This window comes from Cajanus cajan, chromosome 9 (assembly GCF_000230855.2).
Source record: "Cajanus cajan strain Asha chromosome 9, NIPB_CcT2T_4, whole genome shotgun sequence".
NCBI lineage: Eukaryota > Viridiplantae > Streptophyta > Magnoliopsida > Fabales > Fabaceae > Cajanus > Cajanus cajan.
The window spans coordinates 17,635,354-17,662,777 of NC_138525.1; the positions used below are offsets into that span (position 1 = coordinate 17,635,354).

Genomic DNA, 27,424 nt, shown 5'->3' on the forward strand with positions numbered 1-27,424 from the left:
GATTAAACAATATTTAAAATTGAAACAAAAATCAGATGGATTTGAATTCCCTCATGTTGGGTATCATGATATGATCACGTTAAAGAAAGATACATTTTTTTTTATCAAACAAGGACTCACTATGATTGGCTATAAGATCCATTTGTCTTTCTTTTTCAACATAACCCTGTCATGTTTATCAATACATGAAAGAATCCAAATCTGAATTGGATATGCAATTATGCATTGCTACTAACTGTGAATGCAAACAAATTTTGCATTGCCATCCCACTGCGTCAGTGCATCTCCATCAAGGGCTTGCGGACATGATTTCAATAATTACACACATATGTACATGCTATGCTGCAAAATTAGATATATTGAACTCAAGGTCGGGATACGCACAGTTGCCTCATGGGTGTAAGCATTCTTGCAAAACGCAGGGGCACATGTGCCTTGATATATGTCCCTTGCTCTGTATATTCCTATATAAGAATTCAAAGTAAAAATATAAGGAAATCCAACAATAACAATTGGAAAATCATGATATGATAAACACCGTAAATCTACCAGCTTAAAAGGGAAAGGAAAAACCAGTTCCATGATTGGTTAATTAGTAAAGATTTGATGGGCATCGGTATATACTTACAGTTTTCTCAACCATTCCAACCTGGTGTATGGTGCTGAGAAGGTCCCCATTTTCAAATGGGACCAGAGCTTCAACCCAAACCATAGAATCCTGTTAATGAATAATAGAATTTTGATTAGCAAATGTAGATAGTAAAATGGTACATTTTCAATTATATTTAGATTGGTCCCAAGTTTGTACCTTTAGCCTGTCTTGAACTGCATTACAAAATTCTTGTAAGCCATCACCACTTAAAGCAGATATGCATACAACATCTTCTCTTTTTTCAGCTTCTAGCCTGAGTTTCAGGGGATCGCTAACGTTATCAACCTGCAATAAGAAGTCAGATACACCAAATGTTTAACCTGGAGTTCATGCTGTACTAAGTTCAATTTTGGGTGCACAGTAAAGCTTGTTGATGACAGGAAAAATCGACCTCAGTCCTCTTAAATAGCATACTTGAGCCAATTTTAAGAGAAGAATTTTATTGCTGTAAATTAAGCAATTTTTTTAAAAAGACAACCAATTTTGTACCAAAGCAAGCCATTAAATCCTGGAATTGATTTAAAGCATTCTGGTTATACATGACACTTACGTCCCAGTATCTGATGTTGCTATGCTGATAAAAAAAATTAAAAAAAAAAAAAACTAAGATAATTTATACGACACATTCCCCTAGTTGTTATAATGAATCAACTATCCTAAAAACTTAAGTTGTTAGGTACAGACACATGAATAGTTTTATTACTTGTAGTTATAATAACATGCCCCCAAGAGCCTTTTGGGAGAAGAAGCATAGACATCGCACTGACCCACACCCACATACTTACCTTGTGCTCATATTCAACCTTTTGTCCACTTGATCTTTGGTCATACAGGCATGGATACCATATCATAAATCAACTATACCAAAAGCTAAAATTATTGAGTAAAGGCACATATATGAATGGTTTTATAATTATAACAATTTCATTAAAATGTTAGTAAACTCCTCTGCTTTCAATTGTTTAAAATTTCAAGTTAGTCCTCCACATAAATAAGTTCAATTACATCCCAAATTATATGGTTGTTGGAACAATTTTAAATTTTAATATTCTGTAGGGAACATAAATAATTCAGAATTAACTAGGATATAATCAGGCCTTTTGATTAAACACAATAATACATCAATAAGGAAATAAAATAAAGAACTTATTTAGGTAAGTTTAAAGATTAAATTACAATAATTAAAATCCAGGGGCTGAAATTGAGCTTAGAAATTTGAAGAGTAAATTGAACAATAGAAAGTTTAAGGACAACAATGAATCTACTCAAATTAGAGGGATCGAGTGATTGTGATTCGCAATCATTGCTCCAAATTATAGCAAACACTGAATTTGGTGACAGCCTGTAACCTTCGTCACATGATTAAGCTATATTGACCTGACTGCTATTTATGCTACAGGGAACTAGAGAAGCCATAATGAAAATGCATGGCGTCTGATCTTTTATTATTTAAAATGAGTACCTTAAACCCAAAAACATTACAATACAAACAATCAAACAGAGTGCCATGAAGTATCAGAATGGTAAGTTGTACTTATATAAGGTTAAAGCAAATGAGTTCTACCCTTGTCATTCCACATAGACCTGACAACAGGTTTGAAAAGGACTCACACTCTTGCCATATCAATAATGTGTAACCAATAAAGTAAATCTAGAATAGGCTAAGGTCTTGAAAAACGTATAACCAAATTCCTAACCAACCAATAAATGAAAGGACAGCAGAGGTCCAAGCCAATACCTTAATGTCTTTACAAATTAACAAAGATAAAGGGAAATGGACCAACTCAATAGACTATTTCAGAACAAGAAAAGAAACAAAAATGTTCATCAATACCTTGTTCCAGACCATCAATCTTGGAATTGATGATACATCTAGTTCTGACAAGACTTTGTCCACAGCATTTATCTGCTGCTCAGCCAGGGGGTGACTGCAATTCAAAAATATAATTAACGAAATCCAAAGTCAACACCACTAATTTCACTAACTTTCTTTTCTCTAAAAATAAAGTTCCTCACAGCAGTTTCACTTGTATGTATATAACCTGATGTCAACCACATGCACCAAGAGTGATGACTCTGCTATCTCCTCCAGTGTAGCTCTGAAGGCAGCAACCTACAGAAATCAGAAGGTGGTTTTCAGTGATTACTTCATAATTTGGGCTCTTGGGCTCAACTTATTCAACATGTTAAGTTGATAGTAAACCATGTTTTAAAAAAATAGAAAATTTCAAAAGCATAATTTTTGTCAGACATCAAGGGAAAAATTGATTGTAAGAGAGTTATCTTTCTTACTAGTGTAGTAGGTAACTTCTGAATAAAACCAACAGTGTCAGTTAGGAGGAACTCCTTTCCATTCTTCATCTGGATGAAAGAAAAGGAGCAAAGCACAGCATGTTACAATAATCATAATTTAAACCACACAAGATTTATTTTACTGCAGAAATTAGCTCCTTGTAATAGGGAGGGCTGTAAAGTGAGAAAGTAAGGGTCTAATAACTGTTAATTTGAAGTGATTTAAATTTACAAGATACTTTAATATAAATCAATGATGTGAATAGACCTCACCTTACTTTACATATACCCTCACTTTAGAGGTGCCAAATATTTTCTTTCGGATTAAATTTTGATAAAAAAATTTTATCAAAAAATCATAATCGATGAATTTAGTCATCCCACAGCCATTATCCACTGTAAAAATAGGAAATGGCTATGCTGCAAGGAAAAGGAAAATTATAAGCTCTTAGCTAGTTCTTTAGTTAGTAATTAGTAATTAGTAAAATAGTTGAAGATGGCACCTGAATCTCACTACAAATAAGAAGGGCACGCACAATAGTTGAAAGAAATAAACAATTTATAAAAAAAAATAGTTTGCATATAAAAAATAGGAAATTCTCCAAGTGTGTTTAGACTGACCTGTACCCTCCTAGTAGTTGGATCTAAAGTTGCAAATAATTTATCCTCAGCAAGAACATCTGCTCCAGTTAGTTGATTCAAAAGTGTACTCTTACCAGCATTTGTGTAACCAACCTGCAATGTTGTCAAAAGCATTATCAAATTGTCATTTATATGGCATACATTACCATGATGTCTAAGCTGCAAAGGTCACCCAAACATTAAATGGCCACAATAGAATTGTAAAAAACTAACCAAGGATACCACCGGCACAGGTACTGAGAAACGCCTATTACGATACTGCTTTCGGTGTTTCCTAACAGATTCTAGCTCTTTTTTAAGAATACCAATCTGCCAAAACCCAGGCATTAGACATTTGATGGAAAAATTAAGATTCCAGAGGTAAAGCAGATAAAACTGTGAACTATGCATAATGTATGTAACAGGTAGGTTACAACTCAGATAGTGTCTATTCTTGCCAGTATTACACTAGTACAAAGCACAATGATTCAACCAAATAGAATATTTTCACAGAAAGGCTGATAAATTTGACCATTGTATAAGACTGCTAGCTTACTTGGTTACGCAAAATACGCTTGTCGACTTCTATTTGTTTTTCACCCATTCCCTTCACCTTTCCTCCTGCTTGACGCTCAAGATGAGTCCACATTTTTGTTAGACGAGGTAGTTGATATTCCATTTGTGCTAATGAAACCTAGGGTTAGAAAGGCCTTAAGATAGTCAGAAGAAGGATTTAAGATTCTCATCCCTGCCAAAGCTGGTTATGGTAATAACAAGTACTTATAATTTGGAGATTTTGATGGTTTCTTTTGCTTTCTAAGGGTACCAGTACCTCCAGCAAAATTAGTGGCTAGTATCATACAAAATGTCTCAATTGAGATATACAGTACATCAATTTTTCTCCATAGACTTTTATATATTATCATCTTAATAATGAATTGATGATATAAAATACTTTTTGTACATGATATTTAAAACAAAAATACTTATCATGTAATTATTAGGGTAAACGATCAATAAATAATTATTTTTGTATTATGATCTTGTGATGGTTAAAATTAAAGATTTGAGATTAACAAAAATATAAAACATGAAACTCACAGAAAAGTCCACGTTGCATTTATATTTCAACTGAGTGGATCAGGCAATGATACTCTAATATAAGCAAAGAATACTGGAGAAAGCTCTTTCTAATTTATAATTGCCTGTAAAGACGCTTCATGTGTTGCTGCTCGTTGATTAAATATATCAAGGATGAGAGCGGTTCGATCACAAACTCTCACATCTCCACCAAAAATCTTTTCCAAGTTGCGCAATTGCCTAAAATTAGCAGGACCAGCAATTTTATGTGAGATGCAGGGTGACATTCCTTGTGCAGCAATGTAACAATAAAAAATTAATGAATGTTGGAGCAGTTGTCTGAGAATCAAAGCAAGGAAAACAAAAAACAAGAAAAAGAGTACAATTATAACAAGGTTTAATACATCAATATATTCCTAAAGCTTTTTAGGTTTATTTAAATAGGTTCCTAGACTATAAAAAATTGTAATTGAGTCCTTAATCTTTTCCAAATTTTGTAATTAAGTCCATGGGGTTAATGGTCTATTTACAAACTGTTAACTTTGACAGAATATTCTTTATTACATTGTGATCCTAGGGACCTAATTACAAAAATTGGAAGAAAACAAATTAACTGAATAACAAATTTTATAATTTCAAAACCCATTTAAGAAAACTCAAAATGTTCAAGAAAATAAAACTTAGTAATGTGAGACATGCCCTATAATTTGCACACTGTTGTAATTAGAGAAAAAATCTTCCTAATTAGAGAAAATATCTATAGAATCTTCTAGGATATTTTTCAGAATATTTTTCCTTATTTCCTTATTTAAGAAGATTAGATTGTTACAAATAGGTATAAGGAAAATGTAATATGTATGAATAATAATAATAAAATTATTCTCCTTTTCAAGTTGGTATCAGAGCTCCCGATCTTGGGAGCTCCGTTTCCGCTGCAAACAGTAGCCACCGCCGCCGCTGTCCGGCCACTACGGCTGCCACCGTAGCCGTTGGGGTCGTTGATAGGGCAGAAAGGTGCGCCCAACTTCGGCGAACACAACGCCAGAATTCACTCCGGGAAATACGCCGCCACGCGCCACCACCGTCGCCGGTGCGTGTAGCCCACGCGCCTAGCTCCGGCAAGACCCACTCGACAACGCCGCCGCCACAGAAAGAGTCGCCAGAGCCTCCTGAGTCCATTCCACGGGTCGGTGACGTCACATTTGGCGCAGATTTGAGTAGATCTGAGTTTTTGAGTTTTGTTCCTTTTCCGATGACGTCCCACGCGCCTAGCTCCGACGAGACCCACTCGCCGCTGCTGCCACAGAACTGGTCGCTGGAGCCTCCTAAGTCCGTTCCACGGCCCACTCATCGTTGTCGCCACAGACAGAGTCGCCGAATCAATCCATTAAGTTACCACCATCAAATTTTTTGAGATGAAAGCTTTTAAAGAGGAACTAGATCGTTTGAAAGGAATGATTGAATCAATAAGTAAGCCCATGAAAGGTAAGAGTTCTCTCCATACTGTGGGTCATGTGTCACAAGGTATTTGGATTCTTGATTCAGGAGCAACTGATCATATGACACCTTTTCGTATGATCTTCAAATCATATATTCAAAGGAATAGAGAACAACTTATTACAGTTGCGAATGGTCAAGGTGTACCCATATGCGGCTTTGGGAATATAATTTTGGAATCATCTATTGTATTAAAGGATGTTTTACATGTTCCACAATTAGCCAATAATCTTATCTCTGTGCAAAAGCTCACAAAAGATTTAAATTGTTCAGTAACATTTTTCTCAACTCATTGTGTTTTTCAGGACCTTGCTACGGGGAAGACAATTTTAACTGCTAAAGAGCAGAGTGGGTTGTATTTGTTGGAATCTGATGATCAAAACAAAACAAAAATCATGAGTCAACAAGCTACATCTGAAACGTGGGCAAATTCCCAAATATGGCTACATCATAAAAGGCTTGGGCATCCTTCATTCAACCTTCTTAAATCCTTATTTCCTCATTTGTTTACTAAGGAGTCTATTGAGTCTTTTAATTGTGATATTTTTCAATTGTCAAAACACCATCGTGCATCCTATCCTATTAGTAATAAAAAGAGTACTTCTCCATTTGATTTAATTCACTCTGATGTTTGGGGACCTGTCGTAGAATCTATTTCCGGAACTAGATGGTTTGTTACCTTTATTGACGATTGTACCCGTGTCACATGGACATACCTTATGAAAAATAAATCAGAAGTTTTCCAAATCTTTGTTAATTTTTTCCGTCTGGTCCAAAATCAATTTGGAAAAAATATCAAAAGAATCAGGTCTGATAATGGTACTGAATATGTGAATCATGAATTTCTTAATTTTTTGTCTCATAATGGTATTGTTCATGAACTAACATGTGTAAACACCCTCAACAAAACGGGGTTGCAGAAAGAAAGAATCGTCATCTTCTAGAAGTAACTAGAGCTCTTCTTTTTCAAATGTCTGTTCCAAAAAATTACTGGGGAGAAGCTGTGTTAACCGCCACATATCTCATCAACAGGTTATCCACCCGTATCTTAAATGGCATTAGTCCTATAGAGTCTCTATTGTCTTTTGTTCCCTCTTGCCCTCTAATATCGAGTCTACCTAGTCGAGTCTTTGGATGTACTGTTTTTGTTCACTCTCATCATCCTAATCGTAGTAAATTAGATCCCAAAGCTCTTAAATGTGTCTTTATTGGGTATCCTTCTAATAAAAAAGGGTACAAATGTTATCATCCTCAGAGTCGTCGCGTCTTTATCACCATGGATGTCACCTTTCAAGAAACACAATCCTTTTATGCCAGTCCACCACTTCAGGGGGAGAAAGCACTTGAAGTGGAGGAGCTTTCCTTCTTGTCATTACCATATTTGTCTTTGCAAGATGCCCAAGATCTAAGCAATGAAACTACCATGGTTCACAATGAGGAAGAAGCGGAAGAAGAGGAAGACAAATTTTTTGGCAAAAAATATGAAAGAAGAAAACAACCCACTTCGACTCTCGAGCAAGAAAAATTGTCTAATCCAGAGGTGAGGATCCCTGAAGATAACAGTGAGGAGGTAAGTATTACTGAGGACTTACCCATTGCATTGAGAAAGGAAAGAAGATCATGTGCTAAATATCCTATTTCTCAGTATGTTTGCACTAACAATCTCTCTGATAAGCACAGAAGCTTTATTGTTGCCATTGATGCCACAGAAATTCCTACCTCAATCCAAGAGGCCATGAAACTTGAACATTGGACTCAAGCCATGAAAGAAGAGATGAATGCATTAGAAAAAAATTCAACTTGGGAGATTGTTGATAAGCCAAGAGACAAGAAGGCAGTAGGGTGTAGATGGATATTCACAGTGAAACATAAGGCAGATGGGACAATAGAAAGATATAAAGCTAGATTGGTGGAAAAAGGCTATACCCAAACTTATGGGATTGACTATGAGGAGACGTTTGCCCCAGTGGCAAAGATGAATACAGTTCGAGTTGTTCTCGCTTTGGCTGCTCATTTTGGTTGGGACTTACACCAGTTGGATGTGAAGAATGCCTTTCTTCATGGAAATCTAGAAGAGGAAGTGTACATGGAGATTCCCCCAGGTTTTGAAGTGAAAAATGAAAGAAACAAGGTATGCCTCCTAAAGAAAGCATTGTATGGTCTTAAGCAATCCCCTAGAGCATGGTTTGGAAGATTTACAAAAGTAATGGTTTCCTTGGGATATAGACAAAGCCAAGGAGATCATACTCTATTCATAAAACACTCTTCTACAGGTAAACTCACTCTATTGCTTGTCTATGTGGATGATATGATTATTGCAGGAGATGATGAAACAGAAAAATTGGCATTAAAAGAAAAATTGGCAGCCCAATTTGAAATGAAAGACCTAGGAAAACTCAAGTATTTTCTTGGAATAGAGGTTGCTTATTCCAAAAATGGAATTTTCATCTCCCAAAGGAAATATGTACTTGATCTCCTCAAAGAAACAGGGAAGCTGGGATGTAGAACCTCAACAGTTCCTATAGAACAAAATCACAGAATTGGAAGTGAAGAAAGTGCTCCTGTAGAGAAGGCCCAATATCAGAGATTGGTAGGGAAATTGATTTATCTATCACACACAAGACCAGATATTGCTTATGCAGTTAGTGTTGTGAGCCAATTTATGCATGATCCAAGAGAGAGACACATGCAAGCAGTTGACAAAATTCTCCAGTACTTGAAGTCAAGTCCAGGAAAGGGGTTATTGTTCAAAAGGGAAGATACATTGACTATGAAAATATATACTGATGCTGACTATGCAGGTTCTATTACTGACAGAAAATCTATTTCTGGGTATTGTATGTTTCTTGGAGATAGTCTCGTAACGTGGAGGAGCAAAAAGCAAGATAGAGATAGAGTATCTCGTTCTAGTGCAGAAGCTGAATTCCGAGCCCTTGCTCAAGGAATGTGTGAAGGACTCTGGATGAAAATCATTTTGGATGACCTTAAAATCAAGGTGGACAACCCCGTGCAACTATACTGTGACAATAAGTCTGCCATGAGCATTGCTCATAATCCAGTACAACATGATAGGACCAAACATATTGAGATTGACAGACATTTCATCAAAGATAATCTAGACAGAGGCTTTGTAATTACAACTCATGTTCCTACAGAACTTCAGATACTAGATATTTTTACAAAAGGGCTCCCTCCGGGTAGATTTCAAGATCTTGTAGGCAAGTTGGGAATGATTGATATTCATTTACCAACTTGAGGGGGAGTGTTGTAATTAGAGAAAAAATCTTCCTAATTAGAGAAAATATCTATAGAATCTTCTAGGATATTTTTCAGAATATTTTTCCTTATTTCCTTATTTTAGAAGATTAGATTGTTACAAATAGGTATAAGGAAAATGTAATATGTATGAATAATAATAATAAAATTAGTCCTTAATCTTTTCCAAATTTTGTAATTAAGTCCATGGGGTTAATGGTCTATTTACAAACTGTTAACTTTGACAGAATATTCTTTATTACATTGTGATCCTAGGGACCTAATTACAAAAATTGGAAGAAAACAAATTAACTGAATAACAAATTTTATAATTTCAAAACCCATTTAAGAAAACTCAAAATGTTCAAGAAAATAAAACTTAGTAATGTGAGACATGCCCTATAATTTGCACACCTTATAAATCTCCTTCCAAGATTCTTCTCTGTCCTAGAACTTAAAAGAACCATTAGGTCACTCGATACAATAATGCATATATATAACAAATTATATAAGAAATATTCAAGGACAGAGTTGTATTTTTAGTAGTGTTGTCAAAATGAGCCGCTTAACCCCCAAACTGGTTTGACATGCCAAAGTTTGAAAAGTAGATCAAGCCAATTTTTATATAGGGTACAAATATTTTGGCCCGTATGGCTTGAAAGCCATGACCAATTTAACACATTTTATTTTTTCTTTTGCATAACTTTATATACTTATTATATAAAAAAATATAAAAAAAAAATAATATATATGTATCAAGCCAAATAGGCTTGGTAACTTTTAACTACCAGCTTTTTCACGACCCAAATTGACCTGTTTTGAACTAACCCACCAAGCCAATGGATCAGGCCAACTTTGACAGCTAATAATTGCCAAACATATGTCAAATTGTCAATATGTTTTACTCAATTTAGACAATTATCAAGCATATCTTATGCTTTACAGCCTTGTCTCTATAAAAAAAAAAAAAAGTATTTTAATTTAGTCCTATTTAATCAATAGATTTATTTAAGTTTTAGGTGTTTTTTTATGCATTTTGTTAAAGGTGTCAAAGTGAGCCAACCCAACTCACACGGTTGACTTCCCACTAGTTGGTGTTTTAAATGGATCAGCCCAACCCAACTCACTTTCTATTGAGTTAGGAAAATCCTAACCCGGCTCAACCCACAACATGTTGGATTAGGTGGGTTGGCTCACCAATTTTTTTAAAATAAAAAACAAAAAACAAAAAAAAAATTACATGTTCCTGATTTTAATAAGGAAAATAAAGAGTTACAACTTTTAATGTCAAGTAATCAAGTCTATCATTGATTTTGTACCCTCCTCGATCTGGATCCGACCTGGCTTATGGGATCTACTAAGTAAGTATCCAAGTGCCAGACTGAGATGTCTCTTCATACTCATAGCTCGATAACCTAAACCCTAATAAGTTGTAGAGGTCAGAGTTTGAACTCGATAGTCTTTATGCCTCGTTAAGCTTAAGACTAAGGGGTCCCGGGGTTGTATACCCTCCTCGGCCTAGATCCAACCTGGCTTATGAGTTCTACTTAAAAAGTATCTAACTGTCAGACTAAGATATTCCTTCATAACTCGACAATCGAGCTCGTTTAACATTCCCTGGGGCCCATACCGATTTAACAAGCTACAAGAATTCAGAACCTCTTCTAGAGTAGATCTAGGTTTTGGGACGAGCTTATCACCTTTAAGGGTTGTTAAGAAATCCCAGCCGAGCTCATAATGGTTTGAAACCGAGTTGCTCTTTAGCTTATTCGTCTTAGTAGATCACCTCAGAACTGAGATTTATACAGATACGCGATCTACTTAGATTGCGATAAAAAGGATTATCTTGGATAAAAAGATAAGACAAAAATACGAGATATCAAGCATACAAGATGCACGTTGATACGATCCTAAAAGGATATGCCGCAAATACAGGAAAAAAGGATATCAAAGATAACAGTGAAAAATTAGGTTAAATAGGCAGGCAAAAACCCTAGAAAGACACACAATTTATCAGAGCAACAACACCAGAGAGAGAGAGAGAGAGAGAGAAATTTTGTACGTTAGTGCTCTAGTCACGAGAAACTTTTTGCGGCCTGAACAGATTCAAATGCAAATATAAAAGAAAGTATCAATCAAAATTTCCAATGACAACTACATTAGCAAAAAGAATTATTTTTTAATTGAAATGGGTTAAACGGGCCAACCTGACTTACTTTAAATCAAACCCATTTGGCTCGCAGGTTAAGTGAGCCGGGTTGGAATTTAGCCAAAATCAATATAAAATTTTTCTATCCCGGCCCAAGCCGGACCATGGTGAGCTGGGTTAACCTACAAGGTTTGGCTTATTTTGACATCTTTACCTTTTTGTTAGTTTTTGAGATACAGGGAAGAAGGAAGGAGCTAAGGCCAGCAAGAGCGTGAAATAAGCTGAGCATGACAAGCTCACTTAAGCAAACCAACTTGGTTGCTTAAGCGAGACAAGATTGAGCATAAGGAGCCTTTGCTTAAAACAGATGGAAATTATTTTGGAAAATTTTATTCTCCCATTATTTCAAAATAAAAAAGAATTTTAACACATTTTTTATATTGAATAATTTTAAAGTTTTTTAACTAGGCCCTAATCTTTTTCAATTTTGTAATTAGGTCTCAGGACATAAGTTAATGGTCTGTAAACGAGGTAATGAACCATTAACTCCAGGAACCTAATTACAAAAATTTTAAAAATTAAGACTCAACTATAATTTTTTATAGTTTAGGGAGTTATTTAAAAAAAAAAAACCCAAAAAGTTCAAGGACAACAGACATATTAAACCTTATATCAATTATCTGCGTTAGTTTAAGCATGCAGGATGTACTAGTAACAATAAATCATAAGCTTCAACATCAAAATGTCAGTTTTATGGGCATAGTTTTGATTTTGGGGCTTTTCTTAGTATTTCAAACATTTTACTAGATCATAATTAATTAAGGTTGTTAACTAGTAAGAAGTTACTTTCATAAATCAGTATTTCCATACCTAGCAGTAGTACGTTGTATTGTAAGTTATTTTTTTCAAATTATGGGTTGTAATTGAGCTTGGGTTTATGCAAGAGATAGAGTTTTTCACTTTTATTTAATTTTCAAATTTCCTTCATGGTTTTAGTAGAAGAAGTCTCAAACCTTATAATATCAGAATTCTATCATGCAAATAATTGTAGGAAAAAGGAGGTATACTTAAACCCTAGTAATGATCTCTTTTAGGAGATTGCATATTTATGATTAATAGCAGCAAATAGCTCTGTTCTTAGTTGTATGAGTATGATGCAATCAAGAAGATGCCTAGGGGACTCAAAGCGTGTTGTCCAGATTTCTGATGCAGAATAATATTTATTATTTGCTAATTAAGTGGATTAATAGTCATAGTCTAGATATTAACAAAGTCAATTGATTAATTTCTGTCTAGGAAAAATAAATCTCATAATTATGGGCCAGTATAGTTGAAAATAGTAAAAAAAATCGGTATAAAGTCATTAACAGCAATTAGCAAGACAAGAACACTAGAGGAAAAGTTTGAGAGTTTAGAGAAGTACAAGGAAAATAATCAAAAGAGAACAAAGAGGAATAGGAAGGAAGAGATTGGGAGGTTATGTAATAAGTTTCCTTCCATTGTCTGGATTTTTAAAATCCACCAAATTGGTGAAGTTCAAACAATAACAAAAGCCTTATCCTACTAGGTCAGGTTGTCGATATGGATCACAAAAGGCATTGGGCTCAATTAAATGGTAAACATCAAAATGTTCATAAAAAAATGAATGAGGTTTTGAAGTCTTACAATGCCTTGTTTTCCTCCACTCATTTTAGGAATCTCTCAAATAAGACCTTCGCATTCCCTCCCTCCCTTCATTTACTTGCATGAAAACAAATGCTAAGGAATCCTGTCTCTTCACGGGGAGGTCCGTGTACTTCATAGAGATTATGAATTGCTCTATCTTTTATTTTTTCTAATTTCCTACTAGAGAGTGGGCCTATCTCCTTCAACGAAAGGCCAGATATTGGAATCATTCAGAATCGTTTGCCCAAGTTTTGCTTTATCCTTAGTAGTGTGCACCCACCATATAATCTTTAATTACCACTTCCATAACCTTTAATCTAATCAAGGTTTCTTAGATTGAATCATTTTTTTTCTTTTTTCCAGCTACTTTTTTGTTTCTTGATTTTCTATGCCGACCTAACAACTAAAATTAACCTTACACTGTCAAAACCTAGTATTCCTTGATTGATGTTACCCAAGAACTAATCAATCCCCAAATCCTAATTTTGCAGGTAAACTCACTGCCCCAAACGGCCACAATTGACTGCTTTATACCTTTTCACCAGCCTGCAAAATTGATATTCCCTACCACAAGGCAATCTATTAAATTGACTCCAACCCTTAATTCACTAATGAAAAGATCTAATCTTAACCTATTAAATATTAGCCCTTCCACTGTCATTTATCAAAAGATAATAAGGCAATGTAGAGCAGAACAGTTTGGACCTATAAAAGAATAAATGACAAAACAAGAAATCTACAGGTTAGTTTAAGCTAGCTAACTATCATCCTAAAAATCAAAAAGGTTCCAAATCATCGTAGTCACTTCAAATAGAAACCAAGTTTTCAAACTAACCTCAACAGCAACCTTGGTCTAACGGGAAAGAACAGAATGATTTTAATTCCAAACAGCTCCAATTAAAGCCAGAAAGAACATCATACTTAGAGTCTATTTGGATACAAGCTTAGAAGAGATTTTGAGAGTTTCTCTACTGAAAATAAAGAGTTTTTTTTTCCAGTAGAGAAGTTCTCAAAAGCTCTTCTAAGTTTCTCTACCTTTTATGGTCGGTTATCAAGACGAAGCACCCACAGAATAAATGAAAACTAAATGGTGGCATGGCCAAAAATTAGTCTTAATGGGAAACACACATATGGATGGCATAAATGTCAAACAAAGGAAAAAGGACCCTTACCCAGCTGACAGCTCATCATCAAAGATAACAGTCTCAACATCCAATGCATGAATTGCACTCTTAATTTCAGAAACCTTGCCAGAGCCAATGTATGTCCTAGGGTTTGGGGAAGTAAGCCTGTACCATTTATAGTAATTAAGAAATTGAGTCAACTACCAACATTTCATCTCAAAAGAAAAGAAAAGAAACAATACAATAAGAAAGTGGATTTTGACTAACTTAATCCTACAAAACCACCTTGTGAGGTGAAAATTGTCCTCCACTTACATATACTATTTTGACTATATCACTAGTTGATGTGGAATCTCCAACTTGCAAATTACTATATATAATCAATCACTATAAAGAATTACTACATATTGTTTATCGTGGAGGTCACAGGCGTGGAAATAAGGCTGCACAAATATAATCAGATGCAAGTTTTGACTACATCAAGACTCGAGAGTAATGCAGTCAATAATCAGAAGCACCAATAACATAACTGTTTTTTTATTTTCCTCTTTTTTTTTTTAAACTATGCCATATTGTAAAATGAAGTTAGAGTAACTACAAAACCACGTTTAATAAAATTAGAAGCGGTTTACTTCTGGTAAGTAGAGCCAACAACCAATAATCCAGCAGTGTCAGCCAACTGCGCCAATTCGCTGAGAGATTCTTCTATTCCGAAGTCCTGAACCTCGTTCTTGCGCTCAACGCCAACGAGGTACGCTTTCTCTTCGAAAACCTGAAAGCATCAAATACTCATAGAATCGGAGAAACCAAACCAGAGAAACAGAAAATAAGGAGCGAAGAGTAAAGAGGAGAAACCTCTCTTCCGTTCCGGAGCTTGTAGCGGTTATCGGAAACGACGTCGTCTTCTTTCTTCTTCCGAAGTCTCGGTCCTTTGTCTTCGGCAGGGAGCGGCGGAACCGCTTCTTCGACGCGCGGCTCTGTATCCAACCGAACCGCTCCGTTTGGCGACGAAACGGCGTCGTCGGAGTCGGCGGAGGAGGAGGCGAGTTCAGGCGCGGAATCGCGGTGGAGGACGGAGGTGGTGGTGGTGACGGTTGAGGAAACAAGTGTGGTGGTGAGAGGGGAAAGGCGAAAGGGGCGAATAGGGATTGGTGGAGATGGATAGTGGAAGCGTTGTTGAATCGCTGGTGATGGGTGAATAACCGAACCGTAGAGGAATGCTGCACTCATCTCTTTCTTCAACCTCCGATTATATGCTTACTCTTCTCTACTTGGGAGAATGGTTTGCTTGGATTTTTTGAAGAATGGATTGCGTTCCGTTTTTCTTTTTCCAATTATTAATTTATTATTATGGGTTAAGTTGAGACATGTGGCATTGTCACGTGTCCTAAATCTTGCTTAGTAGGAGTATACGTTAGGCCTGAGCACGGGGCGGATTCGGACGGATTCGGGTTGAAATTATTAAGCCCAATCCAAATCGATCCAAAAAAAAAAACCCATTTTTGATCGTGAACAGTGTTTCGGGTTTGTCGGATTCGAGTTTTCGGGTCTCGGATTAATTGGATCGGGTTAGTCGGATTGGGCCATATTGGGCCCAATATTTTTATTTTTTATTTTTTTCTTCTCTCCCACAATTCCTTCATCCATATTCATGTCCTCCTCCATCGCTACCCTTTTCGATTTCTTCAACTATTCGATTAAGGGTAAGTGCTTTTCATTCAAAGTTCCTTCCTTTTGCTTCAAAACTTGACTTGAAGGTGTTTGTTGATGGAACCCAAAGGAATGTTCTCTGCCTTGGTAGGAGTTGAAAACCCTCACAATTTGCCACACCATCCCCAAATGGTACCCTATGCCACCCATCATGACATTGATCCGCACCATCCACACCTTCAGCACCAATCGATCAAACATGGCTACCCTAACTATTCTTCATCCAAGACCAAACAACCCCAACAACAACAACAACAAAGCACTCTCAATGATGAGGATGAAGGGCGCTTAGGGTTTTCCTCTTGTCTCGCGGTGCTACTGCTACCTTTAAAAGAATAAATATTATATCTTTTAAGTGTTTTGGGTCGGTCGGGTATGGATACCCACGGTTCAAATTTTTTAACCCGAACCCGACCAACAAAACCCATTACAAACCGACTCTAACAACCCGAAAAACCGGAAAAAACCGTCAAAAACTGGCCGCACTCAAAAAACTCACCTACGGAGACTTCGAATTCGGTTGGGGCCGAAATTTCTGCTCACGCCTAGTATACGTTATCCAGCTTCGATTATAATTCTTATTAAGCGTATGTGTTTTTTTTAAAAGAGATTTAGCTTCTTCTTTTTTTAAAAGAGAGAATTAGCTTTGTACAAATTTCAAGTGTGCTAAACATTCAGGTTAAATTACAGTATAGTTTGATTAAGAATTGAATTTGGAGGGTGTGTAAATAATACATTAATTATTTATACGGAGTTACTACGGTACCCTCAAAGATCGGGAAGTTTCAATACATTTTTTATGTAAATTTATAAAAAGATTTTAAAAAAAATTAATTTAATTATAAAATGAATAATCTAAATTATATTTATAAAATAAAAAGTAAGATAAAATTATAGAGATTAAAATTATAAAATTTCAATAATGTTATAAAACATTAAAAAAGAAAAGAATTAATAAATAGTAGAAATAAAATTATTAAAATTACAATATAAAAATTTAAAAATTTAAGACAAAAAGACAAAAATATACTTAAAAAATAATTCAAATTAAAATATAGAAATTCAAATATTTTAAGTGAAAATACAAAAATATACTTAAAAAATTATTAAAATTAAACTATTTAAATATATAATAATATTATTACAAATAAAATTAGAATATATAAAATAAAAATAAAATGAATAAATAATTTAAAAATTAAAAAGAATAAAATATTATAAATATTATTTAAATAAATTATTAAAAATATAAAATATAAAATAAAATTATAATTACAACTGTACCGGTACCCTCTCAAACAATGTAGGTACCATAGAATTTCTCTTATTTATATTTAACTCATTAGTTTTTTTATTTCGTTGTTTGATAAATGGAAGTTAAATTTTTATAAATATTTTTATTTAAAATAATAAATAAAATTTATTATTATTATAGACATAAACATGGTGACATTAACAATATCAAAAACTTGATAGTTCATATTTAGATAATATTTTTTGAGATTATTCCTCCAAAAATCAACTTCGTGGTGCACCTACCAACAATTTTTGTTTTTGCATGAAGTAGGGCTAGATGTCATGTAATTTATCTTTCTTTTAATGTTTTTTTCGATTTCACACATTACTAAAAAAATAATGTATTGTTTAATCAAGCTTAAATGAGTCAAGTTAGGCACAAGCTTGCCTATATTAGGCCCTTCAGCCCATTGACATTACAAGACAAAACCCCAAGTATCCCAACCCAACATGTTGCAAGAATACATCTATCTTCACTCAATGACCAATATATATCTTCAAGATATAATACAAAATTGTTCTCGATTTTTCAAAATCAATGATCACATTATCAAAAATAATATCTCTACTTATTAACAAAAATATCTCCTAAAAATCAGGCAACACATTATCTTTAAATCTAAAGATAAGAACAATCACTTATATATAGAGTATTAGGTATCACATTAACCATAATCTCATTCTTAATCTAAACTTCTCGTCATTAGAGCGTTGGTAGATTTTGGTAAAAATAATTAAAAAATATATTTAAAAATTGTAAATAAAAATATTTTTATTATCACTATATTTATTTATTATTATTAAAATAAATAAACAAATATAATTTTTATAATTAATTTATTTAAAATATTAAATAAAAAAAATATTTTTGTGATTATATTTATTTATTGTTATTATTAAAATATTTATATATATATATATGAAGAGGGTTCAAACGACACTGGTGTAATTTTTACTAAGTATTATACCGCTCAATAACTTAATAACTTTATATTAAATGTGAATTTTATAAATTCAACTATTAGATTAAAAGTTTTTTACTTTTAGATTATATATACAAAATTTTATATTAATCCAAGATGATTTGATACTTCACTCTTATAAAATAAAATTGACGTAATATATATATTTCAAAATATAATAAAATATAAATATTTTGATTACCCACAAGTTATTGTTCAATTTTAATAAAATTTGATATAAACATATAAAGTGATATGAAATTATAATTTAACGGTTAGATTTACAAAATTTATATTTAATATAAAGATATTAAGCAGTATAATACTTAATAAAAGTTACACCAGTGTCGTTTGAACCCTCCTGATATATATGAAGAGAGTTCAAACGATGTAACTTTTACTTAATATTACACCGCTCAACAACTTTATATGAAATATGAATTAGATTGAAATGTTTTGAGGAAAATACTAAATTAACCTTGTTTGTTATGCACATCTTTAATTTTCATTTTTAGTTTGACTTCAAATTTAAAATCATTCTTATTTCCATTTAAAAATAATAAAAACACATAAAACAAATGTTGAGTATTATAATAAGTAAATCACTGTTTTAGTTCCGAAATATTGGCCTAATTTGAGGCGTCATTCTCCTAGCTAATAATCTTTCCAATTTAAAATCTACAGCATATTCATAGCTAGTCACATTTAATAGTTGGTACATTAACCGAAGGCATTTATGTAACTATAAAGACTTTCTCCCATTTGTATTTTGAATCTATACAATTCAATGTTCAAGTATGGTCAATTGATTGACAAGTTTGGGATGTAGATATTGGTTATTATTAAGTTTCTCCTATAAAGATTTTAATGCGAACTCCTTCAACACATTCATTATCTTAATAGCCCGAATAACTAAATTGTGCTTACAAAATTCTTTTTGATTTTAGTCTAGTCACTTATAGTTGTAGTACAACTTTTTGTTCTTTAAAAATTGATCGAGATATTTACAAAATAATAAATCTTGATTAGTATTTTATTAAATCGATTTCCTATATAACAGTGAGACTTTAAACCTAATTATTTGTATTCCTTGCATAACCAAAGTTTTGATACAAATGACAACAAAAACTTCACTCACATACAATATTGATAACAAAAACACAAGCCTCCAAAAACAAAGTAATAATATGCAGAATATTTTATGTGATTCCACATTGTTAGTCTATGTCTATATCAATGCTTTAACAAATGTTTGTTATTTTAAATTAGGGTACATATTTTGTGAACCTAAACCCTAGTTACATAAAATATTTAATAATTATCTTGTTCATCTCCAGAAACTGTAGCTTATCCATGTGCATACACAAAGAGAATATTTTTCTTCTAATATTTAATAATTATCATTTTTGTATTATTTAATTAATTTAATCGTTTAAAATTAAATTATTATTCTCAATTAATACTAATACTATTCTATATTTCTATTTATAATACTCAAATTAAACCAATTATCTATTTTTTATATAAAATCTAATTCATATTGTCTCATATATTAATTATTTTAAAATAAAAATATTCCTAATTAAAGTGTATTATCTTAATTTAATAAAATAATTTAATCATAATTTAAAAAAAAATATTCACTCTAAATGGTTGAAGAAAAGATGAGTATTAATTAAAAAAGAAAAATAGTATATGATATATACTCTTAAAAAAGAGAAGTAATATAAGAATAAGTTTAATATATATATATATATAACAAATTTATTATTATTAACTAAATTAATTATTTTGTTAATTTTGATGAATTTGGCAATAACTCACGGTACTATAATACTATAATTCAAAGTTGAATGCCAGAATCATCCTGTACAATTGTTAGCCTGTGTCGAAGTTAGATGAAACATGTGTTTGGTTCTATCCAAGATATACACGTTTTCTAATGAAATTACCTTGAGTAAAGATAAAAGATCCCAAGCTTAGAAATTATAGTTTCTGTGAACACATGCACGTCCGACAGCCCAAAATGCAGAACCAGAGATGTACTATGTTAAATTGGGAAAGTTGGCCGCATTATCACTGTGTCTGGTAGAAGAGAGTTAGCCAACAAAAAGAAGGGAAATAGATGAGATGGTTTATTTCGAAAATAAATTTGTTAGAAGAGAATTTTGCAAATGTGAGTCCCATATCAATAAATTTCTCCAAAAAGTATGGATTTTCTCCATATGCATTCACTTTTACAATTTTATTTCTAAATTAACTCTCATACTTTCATTTATCACATCGACACTCAACTTTCGAATACATGACACAATAGACACATTCAACTAACTCTCTCTTCTACTTTATTCTCATTTCTACGAAGGTGTTTGCCTTACTCATTTGTTCGAACCTCTTTGCCTTGAGCCGGACAAGCTTTATTCTACATTTATTTTTCTTCATTTTTTTGGTTATGTTGATTTGAATGGTTTGAAGGATCTATTTATAAAGTTTTAAATATGTTAGTTTTATGTTGTAACTAGCTATATAATCAATTGTTTTGGGATCAATTGAGCTTGGGTGTTTTAGATCTACTTCGTTTTTAATCTTTTTGGCTGATTTGAAAGATTTAATTTAAATACAAACTTGTTTTATTTGAATAGAGTTTTTTTTATTCAAATGGAATAACCCTCCTTTTATTTGAATGGGAGGTACATTTATTTGAATAATAACTTATTCAAATGTAGGATGTGCTTTTGTGGTGCTTTTATTTGAATAAAAGCAAGTTTATTTGAACAAGGGTCATGGTGCTTTTATTTGAATAAAAGCGAGTTTATTTGAATGCAAGGTCTTGGCGATTTTATTCGAATAAAAGCAAGATTATTTTTATTCGAATGTTGGTGACTTTATTCGAATAGTATTGGTTTATTCGAATGTCTATGACTTTATTTGAATGGCACAAGGTTTTTCTTTGTATGCATGCCCTTTGAATGTAGCTCTCCATTGGAATGATCTCCTTTGAATGCATGTTGGTATTCGAATGCATGTTCATGCCTTTTTTTTTATTCGAATACATCATCAACTTGGAGACATTTTATTTGAATAAAAGGTCACTTTATTGGAATACGACTTATTTTATTCAAATAGGATTTTTGTTATTTGAAATAAAACCATGGTTCCATTAACATGAGAGTAGAGAATTCACATTCGTAAATATACTCATAATTCACTTGCAAAAATTACAAAAGAAATAAAGTTAAAGGTTTTTCCAAAACAAAAGAAAGAAACTGAATTTCCAAACTGAGCCTAACTATGTCCGATGTCACATATCCTATCAGAGCATGCCCAACTGAAGCCTAAGCCTCATCACCAATATCCTCATGCTGATGATCACCTGCAACACGATTTAAACACATACAAAAAACAACAAGGGAGTGAGAAACATCTCACTCAAGTTCAGGTGTAAAAATAACTGTCAGGCAACACACACAAAATACACGTTAATCAAGCACAACTCAAGTCATACACACATTAGTAGCACATACATAGTCACTCATTATGCAATGATGTCATGGGCTCGACTCACAAATGCATGCATGTGGCGCCAGTCACATATCACATGGTACATTGCCGCTAGCAATACACGTAGAGTAGTCTAGGTGTATATGTCGGCTCAACCGTGCACTCTCAACTAGAAGGATGTATTACTAGGGTCTCGTCGGGATAGTGAAGTCGTGCAAGATACGTCCCATGCACACAAACGGGCAAAATTGGGCCTTCCAAACCGCACTATCCCCTAGGACTCCTCCAAGATGTTTCACACTCGGAGGGCCTTCCCTGACAGTGTACTCCATATCGTACCCCGTCACATAAATGCATATGATGCATGTCACACATTCACATACTCATCACTACAAGAAAATTCGGTATTTCAGACGGCAAAAATCCGTGGGAAATGCCCAAAATCCGTGGGTAATGAGGCATTTCCGACGGATTACCGACGGACACTAATCCGTCGGTAAATTGGTCGTCTGAAATTTTCCCACGGATTTTAATCCGTGGGTAACTTTCCCACGGATTTATCCGTGGGTAATTTCCCACGGATTTATCCGTGGGTAATTTCCCACGGATTTATCCGTGGGTAACTTTCCCACGGATTTTCCCACGGATTTATCCGTCGGTAATTTCCCACGGATAAATCCGTGGGAAATTACCCGAAAATTATAATTTATTTTAATTTTAATAAATTTATTAATGTAACAACCCTCATATTTGGCCTCTCAAGGGTTCTATTTCACGATATTTCATTGTTTAGTGTGTTTTATCCTTACTTGTGCAATTTCTGGGAAACTTCCCAGAAGGTCACCCATCCATGTACTACTCCAGGTCAAGCACGCTTAACTGTGAAGTTCTTATGAGTAAGCTACCGAAATGTATATGTATGTTGTCAGTATAACTTGTACAAATTAATTCATTTAAGTCATTCTCAAATATACAATCTCATATTTGTACTATAATAATAATATATAATAATTTTATATTACAAATAATAATAATTAATAATAATAATATATTTAATTATTATTTATTTATATGTACTTACTTTTATAATTAACGTCTACTTATTTTTATTTAAAATTATAATTTAAATTATTTTATTTTATAATTTATAATGATAATATAATTTAAAAAATTATAAATATTTATTTAATACATACTTATAAATTAAATTTTAATATTTTAAATAAATTATTAATTAATTTAATATATTTATTTACCTTAAATCAAACATATAAAATTCAAAAAATGTATTTATCCTTGTTGTTTTTTTTCTTCTAATTATTAACTATTAATAAAATACTAACTTAAAATCTTATCTAATTATATATAATATTCCCATATCAAATTTAAAATCAGATATTAGTTATACAAAAATATTAAGATCATATAGTAAAACCAGATATTAATTATACAAAAATATTAAGATCATATAGTAAATTTTCAATAAGATTTTATTAAATAATTTAAAATAATTAATGTTTCAATTATATTGTTAATTCACAAATAATTTATTCCAAAACTAATTAATTTTTTATATTAATTATTAGTAAAATTTAGTAACTTTTAATTTAACAATTAATTAGATCGATAAATTTCAACACACGCCATGAGTTACTGAGCGGAATAACTTTACCAAAGAGTTATTTTATAAGTTATCTTAAATCAAACATATAAAATTCAAAAAATGTATTTATCCTTGTTTTATTTTTTAATTATCAACTATTAATAAAATACTAACTTAAAATCTTATCTAATAATATCATAATATTTTCATATCAAATTTAAAACCAGTTCTTACATTTTCGACAAATATAAATTTGTCTGAAATATTTCATCAATAATATAGCTTTTCCTACAAAAAATTTTCTCATCGAAAATATAAATTTTTCAACAGATTTAATTTTGTTTTATAAGAAATCATCTTTGATTAATATAAAATTTTGTATATATGATTTAAGAGTAAAATATTTTTAATTTAACAGTTGAATTTACAAAATTCACATTTAATATAAAGTTATACGTCATCTTGTAACTGATTTTGTCTAAAAAATAATAGATAATCATACCCTTAACTGATTTTTATTTTATATATTCTAATTTTATTTGTAATAATATGATTATATATTTAAATAATTTAATTTTAGTAATTTTTTAAGTATATTTTTGTCTTTTCACTTAAAATATTTGAATTTCCATATTTTAATTTGAATTATTTTTTAAGTATATTTTTGTCTTTTTGTCTTAAATTTTTGAATTTCTATATTGTAATTTAAATAATTTTTTATTTCTATTATTTATTAATTCTTTTCTTTTTTAATGTTTTATAACATTATTAAAATTTTATAATTTTAATCTCTCTAATTTTATCTTACTTTTTATTTTATAAATATAATTTAGATTATTCATTTTATAATTAAATTAATTTTTTTAAATTTTTTATGAGTTTACATTCTAAGAATGTATTGAAACTCCTCAATTTTGAATTTTAAAAAAAATTATTTTTCACAGAATTTCCCACGGATTTATCCGTGGGTAATTTCCCACGGACTAATCCGTGGGTAATTTCCCACGGACTTGTCCGTGGGAACCGTGGGTAATTTCCCACAGATTTTCCCACGGATTTGTCCGTGGGTAATTTCCCACGGATTTATCCGTGGGAAATTACCCACGGATTAGTCCGTGGGAAATTACCCACGGATAAATCCGTGGGAAATCCGTGGGAAATTCTGTGAAAAATTATTTTTTTTTAAATTCAAAATTTTATTAAATAATTATCCTATTTAAAGATATTAAATCAATCATAATTATGTAAATCAAAACAAATTCATTCATACAAAATAAAATATCATACATAACAAATAAAGTTTAGGAGTTCAAAATTAAAAATAACATATAGTACGATCAGTAGTAGAATTATAACATAATGTCTAATAATCAGAATATCTATATTGTTGCTATCTAATAATCAAATATTGAGGAATTTCAATACATTCTTAGAATGTAAACTCATAAAAAAATTTAAAAAATTTAATTTAATTATAAAATGAATAATCCAAATTATATTTATAAAATAAAAAGTAAGATAAAATTAGAGAGATTAAAATTATAAAATTTTATTAATGTTATAAAATATTTAAAATGAAAAGAATTAATAAATAATAGAAATAAAAATTATTAAAATTAAAATATAGAAATTGAAAAATTTAAGACAAAAAGACAAAAATATACTTAAAAAATAATTCAAATTAAAATATAGAAATTCAAATATTTTAAGTGAAAGACAAAAATATACTTAAAAAATTATTAAAATTAAACTATTTAAATATATAATCATATTATTACAAATAAAATTAGACAAAATCAGTTACAAGATGACGTATATTACCCTTTATCTATTACTATAGATAATCAAACAACTATATATTTAACTATTTTTCTTCTATTCATTTTCTCTGTCTTTATCTCTACTTTCTATATATAGATTCATTGAAGTTTTAAATACTCATATTTATACTCATATTTATACTCGTTACTTTGTATTTTACTGATTTACTTAAATATAAAATTCAGAAATCAAATAAAATGTAAATTTAAGAAATTACTACAACTTAAAGAGATTTTTAAATCAATCAGTTATTAGGAACAAAAATAATTATTTAGTGTAATTATTTTAACTTTAATGTTTTAAGTTTTAAATAAAGAAGATTTAATCCAGAAAAAATTTCATTAACCCCTACTTGAAGTTTTTCTCAATAACGTCATACATATATCTCTTCTCAAATTTTTAAGTGAGTATTAATTTTCTTATTTATTTATTTAAGAGGCACATACAACTACTTATATAAGATAATACTGTTTATATACTATTAAGAGAAAATAATTTATTAATACAAATATCAATAATTAAATGAGATTTGATCTCTTATTTCATTATTTCAACTTTTTTGAAATTTATTTTAAATATCATGCACACTGTGATTTAAAAAAATATATTAAATTTAAGTAATAATTTTAAAAATGAATTGAAAAAAATCTTATTTTCTAAATTGAAGATCAATGAAAGTTTTCATCAAAATGACATAGTATTGAATGTAATTTAGAAATAAATGATAGATACATATATATGATTTGCAGAACATAATTTAACTTTTTCCCCCTTATTTAATTAATAACGTTATTTTCAAAGAGATGAGTGATTTTTAAAAATTAAAGAAAAGATGTGTGTTATTCTTAAATTTGAACATCATGTGTTGGTATTTTTCAAGATAAGTAACAAAAAACACATTTACGCTAATTAGTTTATAATTTATAATAACCTAAACATATAATTATATATAGGTAATATAAGTCATACCTCACACACTTTGATTTATATTTATCTTATTTATATTTTGAAAACACCCATATAATAATGAAAACATTATATAGTGCATTGTTGTGTGTATTGATGCGATTAGGATTGGTTGCATTTGAAAAATAATTGGCTTAAATTTTATTTAATAATTTCAGACGTGGGAAACTCCGTCAGAAATTTCAGATGGATTTTAATCCGTGGGAAATTTCGTCAAAAATTTTAGACGGATTTAAATCCGTGGGAAATTCTGTCGGAAATTTCAGACGGATATAAATCCGTGGGAAATTCCGTCGGAAATTTCCCACGGATTTAAATCCGTCGGAAATTCCGCCGGAAATTCCTTCATGTAAAAATCCGTGGGAAATTCCGTCGGAAATTTTCCACGGATCTAAATCCGTGGGAAATTTCCGACGGATTTTGGTCCGTGGGAAATAATCCGTGGGAAATTTGACTTTTTCTTGTAGTGCATGGACTCATCGCTTTACTTGTCATGAAATTTCATGTCTTATCTCATTTCATCACGTTTCACATTCTCATAGTCATAGTGCTCACAATAGCATGTCATTCACATCATGTCTCATGTCATTTTATCTCATAATATCATATCACAGATCATATGTTCACTTTTCATATTTTCTCGTCATATTCACATAGTCTTGTACAAGGAACTTCTCATAGTCATATATAAAATAACACATACCTAGAATTATCCAAAACATGAATCCATCATCAATTTTACACATAATGCCTCAAAATTCATCCAAAGATCATATCCCTAATTTTACTTCATAGGGTTTCCCACAAGAACCCACAGAGCACTATAATTCATATAAAAACTTATCTATTTTCAAGATTAATCACATATTCATACATCACATCCAACAAGGAACACAACAGAACAATCAAAAAGCAAAATAAAAAACTTTCATAAGGTGTCTGTTCCTATAGGCATACCTCAAGCAAGGGATTGAGGGCCAATCCTACTACCCAACAATTATTCCCAAACCCCCGAGCGAGGTTGCTCACTCTCCCCTTACCTGGATAAGTAGAAGATGAGGCTAGAGCAGAATCTGGTTGATCTCCTTCTCTTGGTTCTCCTTGGTCTTCAAAGAGTGTGTCCAGGAGTAATGTCAGAGTCTGCTATTTATAGATGTCAGAAGTGGCTAGAACGGCCCGTTTTGGATCCGGAACAGCCTGTTCTAGATCCTTTCATCATGTGTTAAATTC

General features: G+C 31.7%; 1 protein-coding gene across 1 annotated transcript; it reads right to left on the minus strand.

Moving 5' to 3' along the window:
- Nucleotides 1–19: 19 nt before the first annotated feature.
- LOC109817472 (GTP-binding protein, HflX) lies at nt 20–15,657 on the minus strand. Its single transcript, XM_020382719.3, has 13 exons — nt 15,191–15,657; nt 14,968–15,107; nt 14,384–14,500; nt 4,771–4,885; nt 4,122–4,259; nt 3,800–3,895; nt 3,566–3,679; nt 2,945–3,013; nt 2,695–2,765; nt 2,487–2,580; nt 809–937; nt 629–718; nt 20–464 (listed from the first exon to the last, which is right to left on the minus strand). The coding sequence occupies exons 1-13, from the start codon at nt 15,563–15,565 to the stop codon at nt 366–368; spliced, it is 1,647 nt and encodes a 548-aa protein (XP_020238308.2). The 5' UTR covers nt 15,566–15,657; the 3' UTR covers nt 20–365.
- Nucleotides 15,658–27,424: the final 11,767 nt, after the last annotated feature.